At 37.3% G+C, this 10,975-nt stretch overlaps 1 protein-coding gene across 3 annotated transcripts in view; it reads right to left on the reverse strand.

The window, feature by feature from the left end:
* LOC103477753 (trichohyalin-like) overlaps positions 1–7,925 on the reverse strand; it is a 37,379-nt gene extending 29,454 nt beyond the window's left edge. Inside the window, exons 1-3 of one of the 3 annotated variants that reach the window (XM_008431050.2) lie at positions 7,793–7,925; positions 5,406–5,476; positions 3,588–3,683 (exon numbers count right to left, since the gene is read on the reverse strand). In XM_008431050.2, coding sequence (XP_008429272.1) covers positions 3,588–3,683; positions 5,406–5,475 — 166 coding nt within the window. In that variant the 5' untranslated portion in view covers position 5,476; positions 7,793–7,925. Of the gene's footprint in view, positions 1–3,587; positions 3,684–5,405; positions 5,477–6,526; positions 6,748–7,501; positions 7,610–7,792 lie in introns of those variants that run through there. The other 2 variants (XM_008431049.2, XM_008431051.2) reach the window with 2 other exon arrangements.
* Positions 7,926–10,975: the final 3,050 nt, after the last annotated feature.

The raw sequence follows: 10,975 nt of genomic DNA on the forward strand, positions 1-10,975 counted from the left end.
ACGTATTAAAACTTTTGCTGTCCTAACATGAGGCAGATAATCTCTAAAAAAATAATCGATCTCCTCCCTGCTCTGCATAATTACTCCGCTCAGTCAGAAACAGCCAATCAGAACTAGCAGTAATCAGCTAGCCGCCATGCTAACAGGAAGTTTTCATTCAGTAACTCTGGATTGTTTATTGTAATGGATCCTGTATTTGCCTTTGAATGTTTTATATGAATGTTCAAGTTTTATACTTGAATTTTTTTGGCAATGTTGAGAGGTTTTATTTTGGCTCTTTGCGTTATTTAGCCTCTTCAGAGCCTCCATATGTTATCAGTCTGTTAAAGATATTATTATTGATAGCAGGACAATGTGCACAATGCCTGTTTTGTTTAGTTTTCTTCTTGGAAAAAGTTATTAAAAACAAGTTTTTGTCTAAATTAAGGTGAGTTCATGGTTTGTTTTTCCACATAATGTCACTGGTAGTGTTTATGATAAAAAAATAAATAATAATAATAATAATTATGTGATCGGTATCGGTGATCGGCCCTCATGGGTGATCAGTATCGGCAGGAAAAAACCTGATCGGCACATCTCTAATGTTTATTCAACATTTCGTGCGAAGAATATAGAAATGATGAGGGGAGGAGTTGGAGCCAAATTGCTACCGCAGTTGATGAACCCGGTAAGTTTTCATCTGTTCTTCGTTAACGTGACATAAAAAGGTTGTAATGATTTTCATTCAGTCAAGACTTTACGCTGAATCTTGCCACAAGCATCACAGGTAGATTCTAATAAAACATTGCTTACTGCCTCGTTTTAAAATTAATTAACTGGACTTGTAGGCATTATTTTCTGCCCATGTGGCTGGACACCACACGGCACAATCGAACCCGATAGAATCGTTATACCTAGGATTTCTGAGCACCGGAGCTGAGCCTTTTTTCATTCAATGTCATGAACAGAAAGAAAAAGATAGAAAGAGACGATAAAGCCGATAATTCAAATGAGGTCGATAGGTTTTTTTTTATCGTACGATTAATTGATTTATCGTTTATCGTGACAGGCCTAAGCTTTGCCAATATTTAATTGCAAGTTATTTTATAATAGTAACATCAACAATATGTTTCCACTTATAAGGTTGAACTGATGGTTACAAAAGTACAAAAAAAAACCTTAAGTAATTTGTGTGTTTTTGTGTGTTCCAGTATTGTCTGGAAAACTATAAATAGGATTTTAGACCCCCAGTAATGATTTCTTGATTAATGTCAAGTTGTCATAACAAAGACATTTTGAATAATGTCAACTTTATATTAAAAGTGTCATAATTTACCGAATGACGCTTTATGACAACAGTCATAAATATTCATGAAGGCTTATTCATGTTCATGACAGGTGTTATGACATGTTTATTACAGTGTCATGACAGTCTTATTCACCCCCTTCAAATAAAGTGTTACCAGATTTGATAACGCCAGGCTGTAGCCCCAATCAGACTAGGAGACAGAAACTAACCATTTGGTTCATCAAACAGGAGATGAACCAAATGGTAGTTAACTTTAGAACTTTGTCCCAGGACAGGATTTGTAGTTACAGATCAAGGTGTTTGCTTCAAAGAAGGCATCTTTGCTCGGTAGCCCCACTAAAACTTTTCATAACTACTGGCTTTAGACCCTGGCCTTAGGGCCGACCCTGCTCTCAGCATGGGGGCGGGCGGCAAAGTGGGGGAAATCAATGTAGCGTGACTATTTCATTTGTATTTTAAGATTTCTTATGGAGTTCAATGCTCAATGTTGCAAATCAGTTTTTCAAGACATTTTCATTTTTGCATGGTTTAGAATAATAAATTACTTTGGAATTCGTGTGTTCCTGCTGGAAAAATAAGAATACATTTACAAATATTTCTTCTCTTTCTCAGGGGGACGCAATTTGGAGACACAGCAGAGGGCAACCCGCTCTCACTCATTTCTGACTTCAGTTCTGAAACCGGGTCACTAGAAGATATCACTGCATATTTCAAATAATCATGTGACATTTACTATCAGTTCAATTCACAGGTTTCTTCCCAACAAGGATGGGACACCCTCCTAGTCGGCATCTTCTGAAAGAAAATTACTAAGATAAAATGGTGAAAAAGGAGAACAACTCTTATAATAAAGTGTATTTAAGTTAGATGTGAAATAACAATTGAATAAAGATGTGCCTCCCGACCCCATTAAGGGACAAGGGTGCAAGAAAATGGATGGATGGATGGAATAAAGATGTGCTTCTTTAACATGTGATCAAGAAAAGTGAAGATTAATAATTTTTTTTTTTCTTATAGGAGGATCTCACTGCACAAAAAATGCATTTTGTGTGGAGAACTATGACGAACAAAGACCTGTGACAGAAACCCAGGTTTATGAACTGACATGAACTTTACGGGTTCCACAATGATGAAGGTGACGTTTTTCAGACTGGACAAACCTGACCAAAAGAGCACTTTATAAGAGACTCCACTACGGAGATTAAAAATTGGTTTGGACGAATAAATTGAAGTCTTTAAACAGAATTGGTGAAAACAAAACAACATTAAAAAAGATTGAAAATAATGTTTACTTAAGCAGAAAAATTTAAAAAAAAAGGAAAATTATATTCAGAACTTTAAGGAAGACAGATTTTAGCTTGAAAATTAGGAGAAATATGTGATTTGGAAAATAAATCTTTGGTTATTTCCTAAATAAAATCAATAAAAACGGCAAAACTCCAAATTTATAGTTAACCAATATCTTTATACCAAACAGTAGCGTAACAAACAAAAAATTATTTAAACAGGTAAATTGTGAATCTTTAAAACTGTTATAAAATCAGTGAGAGAATTAATGTTTTTGGGTGTTCGCTCTACCTTAAACAAATCTTTTACAGTAAATGATTTGATTTTAGATGCTGAACTTCATTGCTTGTTTTGAACAGAAAATTGGTTGGGCACAGACGCACCAGTTGTAATTCAGATGGACTATTTGAAAATTAAAGATCAACTGATCTTTAATGTGAAAAAAATACCTTAAATCATAGAGAATAAAGTTGTGTTCTGTCTTTTGTGAGATGGTTGATTGTTCGATAAACACCCCCTAAACCAGTTTTGGTCAGGCTGAAGCGGCGGCTACGTCCTGTAGCTTCTTGGAACAGAAATGTGAGATTACTGTCTGTCCAGCTCCTTCACACTCAGCATCAAACCACTCCAGCACCTGGAGTGCTCATTTATGAGCAAATATAAATAGCTTGTAGATGAGCAATTTATCTTTGCTTGTCTCTACAAAAAGCAAAGATAAATTTCTGCAGTTCACAAGCCAGGCATCCTCCTCTCCTCAAACACGCCTTTAGCTCTTCCCTAAAAACTTTAACACCTTGACAGGTTTCAAGCTGGGCAGCATTAAGTTGAACTGATTCTTGGTGACACTTCAGTGTCCCTGACTTTTTGTCAACCCTCAGATCTCCTCTTACTGCTGAACACTTGCATTCCAATGCAAGTGTTCAGCAGTAGAGTCACTACTTCCTGTGACTCTATGGTCAGCCTTGTTATAAAGGAAGAAACCTAAAATATATTCTGTTGAAATGAAACTCACTGTAGATGAATTTTGCAGTCAGTATGGCACAAAGCAACCCCAAACACACTAAAAACACAGAAGAGCACCGGAGTGTTGATGGTTCCACTTCTGCAGCTGAAAAAAACAAGCAATGGAATCAATAAGTTATTGATTAACCAATCAATAAAGTTTATTTTTACATCACATTTCAGCAACAAGGATGTTTATCATCATTAAAATCATCAAAACACATCGAACATGCTGGTCAATGTTCCAGTGATTACTGATCAAAAGAAGTTTTAAATAGGTGGGCGTCTATCCTTGTTTTAAAGGAACTCAGTGTTTCTGCTGTTTTGCAGTTTTCTGGAAGTTTGCTCCAGATTTGTGGCGCACAGAAGCTGAAAGCTGCTTCTTCATGTTTGGTTCTGGTGCTGGGGATGCAGAGCAGAACCAGACACTCTCACTATGGCTTTTTTAAATGTTCGCTCTCCCTTAAACAAATCTTTTATAGTAAATGATTTGATTTTAGATGCTAAACTGGATTGCTTGTTTTGAACAGAAAATTGGTTGGGCACAGACGCACCAGTTGTGCTCACTGAGCCCGTTTTAAATGTTCTTTTTGTGCTTGAAGTGGCAGGAAAGGTGGTGGTACTGCCTCAATATTTAATAATTCAGTGGGTGCTAAAGAGATTTCATTTGACCAATACCCTTCTTTTGAGCATCATGCATTTGTTTTTAGCAACTTGCAAATACTTTGTGTTACTGTCTACAGGCCACATGGACAAGCTGGTTTTATGACAGAATTTTTTTAGCTTTTATCTTTTATTCATGCTAAGTGTAATAAGTTTATTGTTACTGGTGATTTTAATCTACATGTTGATAATCCATCTGACTCTTTGTCCAAACAATTTCTAGAAACATTAAAACTGTATGGATTTTATTCAGCATGTCAACTAACCCCCTCACAACAGGGGGCACACCCTTGACCTCGTCATGACCTTTGGTCTGGCCTCTGATGTGTCCTCTGTTGTTGACCTGGTTGTGTCTGACCATCACTGGGTGTTTTTTGGTGTCACTGATTTGATTCAGCGTGACACCACAGTTTGAACTGTTACTAGGCGCCATCTTATCCCTGAGGTCATTGATCATTTTAAGAGTGTGGCCCAAAATTTCCCCTGATATTTTAGCTACTTCCTGTGACTCTATGGTCAGCCAATATTTCAACAAACTGAAATCTAACCAATCTAATCAGCAGTCTCTGGGGTCAGCCGGTCCATGTCCGAGGAAGACCAGCGCCTGACGGAGGACCAGACTGAGTCGCACACACAGCCTGTGGCCTGTGGTACCGCCTGCTACCCCTACACTTGTTTTATGAATAAATTAATCAAAAAGGCTGACAACGTCTATTGGTGTTGTTTCCCCTCCCCCATGATTTTGTTGCAGTCTTCTGAGCCGGGCCGTAACACAAGGTTAAAAACATTTTTGTTTAGAGATGATTATTTAGAATAATAAATTAAACATTACTAATTTTAGACCACACTAAAAATTGTGTTTATTTTTCCCTTATTGCACCACTGCAATCTATCTGTTCTCCATTTTATGTTTTCATTGTGTAAAGGACTTTGAATTGTTGCTGAATTGTGATATAAACTAAACTTGGCTTGCAGAGAAATTTCTCAGATGATACAAGAAAATTAAAGCTCAATTTTACATGTGATATAAAAACAATTCCTGTTAGAGCCCATGTTAAGAAACTATAACTTCCTATAGAAGGAATAAAAATGTGTGAAATGGTTTTTGGTAGCATTGTTACTTTTTAATCCTCATAAACTGTAAAATACGTATAGAGTCACTTACATTTAAGAGGATGTTTGTTATTGTTGACACTGACTGCAGAAGAGCTGTCTTCATCCCTGCTGTTCTCCATCCTTCATGGGAAAAATAACAAAGATTTAGATGTTATAAAATGTCCAACAGCTGCTTGAGCGATCTCAGCTGCAGCTCATGGAAAGCAGGCGGGTTCTTCTTCCTCTTYTTCAAAGTCTTCAGGGTGTGATGCAGCATCTCCATCGCTGCTCTGTGGTTCATTTCTTTACTCCAACAGTTTTGGGAAACAAGTTTCTGCAACAAACCTTTCATGCCAAGAAGCTCTCACTCTGTCTCATAAACAGTTCTGCAATTMTCCTGTCCTTGGTTATAAAATATATCTATTCACTCCATAAGGGTTTACACTCTGATGCATAGAATATGTTTCACTATCTTTGCTCTTGTAGAAGATACTTTAACAAATCGACCACAGTTACTCATTTGGTGATCAGACCAGCTGAACTTTGTCCTTCCAACATAAACACAGAAAAAGAAATAACTAAGTGATCATTGGTATAAAAGGACAAATATTTCAGTGTTGGAAAATACATAAAAAGATGTGATAAAGCCTAAGCCTTTCAATTAAAATAACTGTTAAAATAACTGTCTCTTCCCACTCTGCATAGAGTCGGTACTGTTTGCTGATGTTTCTAAAAACATTTATTTTCTCCTTTAAAAAGAGAAGAACTATGTAAGAACTATGTCTGAATAGAGCAGATAATGTTAGCTAAGTTATGATTTAGGATAATAATTGTATCTATGTTCAGAGGTGAGTACTACTAGTTGCATTTACTTCAGTCATTTTTAGGATGGGAAAAGTACTTATAGGAATACTTTTACTGCACTAATATTTACTTGAGTAATATTATGAACTTCTGATAACCTGGAGGAGATTGATTCTGCATTAATAGAAAAAGACTCCAGAAATTGGAAACATTAGTTTCTTAGATTTCTGTAATGTATGATCTAATGTTTATGCAAATCTGAGCATAAATACAAAGCATTTTATACATGTCACTGTTTACATCATCATTGTTTAYTTCGTGTCAGTGAAAATGGTKATTTAATTTGAACMTARCATAAACGTTTATGTGTATTGACTAATTTAAAACCTTGTTTACTCTGCAGCATTCCTCCCACTGGGCATCTCTTCTTGAAATCCCAGAAGAATCAGGCTATAAAAATCAGCTCAGCTCTCTCTTCTTCTGCTGCCTCAGAAAAATGACAACGCGTTTCTGTTGTAAAGTTATGAAGCAGCACATGGGAGTAGGACGTCTGGAGGTGGGGCTCAATGCCCTCCACCGCCACCAGGTGTCCCCCTGCTCCAGGCCCAGCAGGGTCAGTGAAAACCCGATCACTTCGGAGGAGAGCGGAGCGAGGCCGGGTAGAGTACAGCGGGACTGCCGAAGTAGAGCCAGGGGAAAAGGCGCATAAGTTGTTGACCTGCTCTGCTCATCGTTACTGTTACAGTCCGTAATTTTCGCTGTTACTATTCACAGCAGCAGCTCTGCTATCTCAGCGTCCTCAACCAGACATCATTCTCCTCTCTGGAGTGCGTAATTACGCATTCAGGAGGCCGAGTCCGGTTCTGCTATGTCCGAGCGGATGCTTTACGGTTGTGAACTGGACGGAACCAGCGAGGCACAGACTACATCCTGCTTTGCCTTTAACCCCACAGAAATAGCCTTAAATGACAAACCCTATTGGAAACAGCAATGCGCCTAAATGGATGGAGAAATAATCAATCTGGGAGCTGATTATCCGCTCTGACCGTTATTTATACAGACCGGAAGGGCGTCCATTTAGCAGGTGGACGGGGACTGAAGTTTCTCAGTGCTGCGCTGGGCACAAGAGTAAACCCACTAGGAATAGCCTTAATTTGGGGTTAGTACATAAGCAACGGATTTTACTGTTGAATATTGATATAATAGTGTAACTGTTAGTCATTTCTATGGCAACGGGTCTGCGTAGCGAAGAAAACACACGGATTGAGAAAATGAACGAGTGGTTTGGAGCTGATCTTCAACGGTTTTTCTGCGTTACTTTCCCTTTGCTGTGGTGAACTGCACTAGATTAATGATACCTACATCTCCAGGTTTCATTTTGTTAACGGAATTGTTTATCCGCTGAAGCGACAGGTAAGCAGTTGTCTTTTTGTTCTCCGGCGTTGTGCGCATGCCCGAAATTTCTGGATGTAAACAATAACATGCAACGTGTTTATAGTAACGGTAGTTAGCATTTAGGCTAACCGGCAGTAAACAGTCACTTCTAATTCACAAAAATATCTTAAAATATAATAAATGTCAATAAAACACTGTCATGACCTTACAGACACCTTTAAAAATGATAACTATCTGTTACTTGTGCACTTAACCCACCTGTGAAAACATATATCAGTCTTCAGTAATGGCGTTGCTGCGATGCTGACGTCTTCTTCTTCTTTGGCGGTTGGTTATTGGCGGTTGGTAAACAACGAAATTGGTCCATTACCGCCACCGACTGGCATAAAATGTGAAATAAAACGACACTAAAAGATTATATATCTGCTCATTCAATTCAGCGAAACATTATCTGATAACTTTTACTTTTCGAGTTATTACTAAATAAGTCAATCAAATGTAGTTGTTTTAAAATTGGGAATCAATTGTTATTTTTCTAAGTCATGGAACATGTTCTAATGTCTCATCACCCCCATAGTGTTTCTCTGAAGCAAAGAGTGCTGTAGCCCAGGCAGGGGCGCTACCAGAAATCTTGGGCCCCCTGACAAAAAATGTGATTCCCCCGACCCCCCGGGCAGCTGCTGTTACAATTTCTTGAGTCTATTTGACCCATAAAAAGCGTCACAATTTTAAAGGCTTGCTTTCTTTGGTTCAATACTGATAATTAGCACAATATTTACTGCTAATGAATTTATGCTCATGAATTTAGCTAGGAGAAAAATAATTTTTCTCATTTCTCATACATTTTATTTGTTGTTGACTTTCAGGGCCCTGTGATGGACTGGTGACCTGTCCATGGTGAACCCTGCCTCTCATCTGATGGCTGCTGGAGATGGGCACCACCAGCCCCCCTCACCACCCTGCAAGGATCAGCGTGTTCAGATCATGGATGGAAAGATTTTAAGGTAGTTTGTCTCCTTAAGTCCACACTTAAAACAGCTTCATAGTTAATGCCAACATCAACTGATTCTATGACATTGCTGACTATTTTTTTTCTACTAACAGGCAAAGAAGACACCCAGAAATGTTTTTCCACCCCAGGCTTCCGGTCCCAATCATCAGTTCTTATGATGTCACATACACAGCGAGTACAAAACGTCTTAAAATTGTAAGTATTATTTTTTTATTTGCCATTTTTCTGTTCTCTTTAAATACAAATGCTTTCTCTGTTTAATTGCTCTATTGTTCTTTTTTGTAGGTTTCTGTAAGGTGCAGTGAACAGGAATGTTCTGTTGATCCTCACTTTCATGTTTTATTGTCACACTTAAATTTTCATGTTCATTGTGTTCACTTTTGATGTGTAAACTGATATTTTATGTAAAGTTCATAAAGTTGTGAGTAAAATTGGACAATTTTAAAATGTTGGTAATAAAAGAAAATATTTGAATTACCTTGGGCATCTTGTGTAATTAATCTTTCCATGTAATTGTAGCCTAAAACAAAGTACTGTATGCATACTGTACAAAGTATGAATAGACTTTTGAGTAATTAAAATTGTACTTTATTAGCAATAGCAGTAAATCAAAAATAAAAATTAAGTGTAATTTAAATACATTACTAATATATTATTATAAAAGATATATTAAAAGTATATTGATAGAATTAGTACACTCAATATGGAATATTTTTGGAATATTTCTCTTGAATACTACATAAAAAAAAGTATACTTAAAGTATACAAAGTACAACTTTAAGTTGTTCCAAAAAAGTACGTTGAGTATACTAAAGTATACTAAAAGTTGTAATTTAATACTATTTAAATACTACTAAAGTATACTAAGCACACAAAAAAGTTGTTCCAAAATAGTACAGTTTAAGTACATCAATCAAAGTATGCAAAAGTATGTTAAAATGTAGTATACTAAAGCATACTTTTTTTTACTTGGGCGGATTCACTTCATAGCACGGATGAATCTCGCATCGGATTTTGGACTCAATCTCAGCTGCTGAATCACTGAAGCTAGAACTCGTCGTCTGAAAAACATATACATATATCTATATATATGTATGTATATGCATACATACAAATAAAATACATACATATAAACATGCATCCAATATATTATTCAATATTAATCATTATTTATTTGTGTCATTCTTAATCAATATTTATTTGTTTGTATGTTATATAAATATGTATTGATATTACTAAATAATTTATTAAATAAATTATGAAGGCTGTAATATGCTCATCATACATCGATATCAGAATATTCCATTGCTATTCTATTGTTATAGCCACTAAGCATATTTAAATATGCTGAACTATGTATTAAAAACATACTTAAATAAAACAATTGTTTATAAATGTAGCTTTGATAGATGTTTGAATATGGTTTCCAGTAACAAAAAAGTGTGTTATGATCGATTAAATGCGCTGATACGTCATTGTGCTGCTAAACACATAAGCTGAGTGGAGTGGTGGACCGCTCCAAGATGGCCGCCCTAAATCTCGCGAGCAACAATAGGCGTCTATCCTTATACACTCCTGATCAAAATCTTAAGACCAGTCAAAAAATTGCAAGAATTTGCATTTTGCACTATTGGATCTTAAGAAGGTTCTAAGTAGAGCTTCACAATGTTAAAGAAAAAAATCAGTGCAAGAGACAAGAACTTTTACCATACTCCTGATGGCAAAAGCAAAAAAGCTGACTGACTTTGAACGTGGTAGGATTGCTGAGCTGCATAAGCAAGGCCTCTCACAACGTGCCATCGCTGCTGAGGTTGGACGCAGTAAGACAGTCATTTTGCATTTTTTAAATGATCCTGAGGGTTATGGAACAAAAAAGTCCAGTGGTAGACCCAAAAAAATTTCACCAGCTTTGAGCTGCAGGATCCGATTGGCTGTCCGTCAAGACACGGGACGATCCTCTACCCACATTAAGGCCATTGCTGGTGCTGACTGCAGCCCAATAACCATCAGACGGCATCTGCAAGAGAAGGGCTTCAGAAACAAAAAACGTCTTCAAAGGCCATGTCGTCTTCAACGCCACAAAATTGCCCGTTTGGACTTTGCAAAGGTGCACCAAGCATGGGACATTGATAGGTGGATGAAAGTTGTCTTCTCTGATGAGAAAAAATTTAACCTTGATGGTCCTGATGGCTTCCAACGTTACTGGCATGACAAGGAGATCCCACCTGAGATGTTTTCTACACGGCACAGTGGTGGGGGCGCCATCATGATTTGGGGTGTGTTTTCCTTCAATGGAACAATGGAGCTTCAGGTTGTGCAGGGGCGTCAAACAGCAGCTGGCTATGTGGAGATGTTGCAGCGGGCGTCCCTCATGACTGAGGGCCCTCGTCTGTGTGGTAATGATTGGGTTTTTCAACAGGACAATGCTG

This window comes from Poecilia reticulata, linkage group LG16 (assembly GCF_000633615.1).
Source record: "Poecilia reticulata strain Guanapo linkage group LG16, Guppy_female_1.0+MT, whole genome shotgun sequence".
NCBI classification, from domain to species: Eukaryota; Metazoa; Chordata; class Actinopteri; order Cyprinodontiformes; family Poeciliidae; genus Poecilia; species Poecilia reticulata.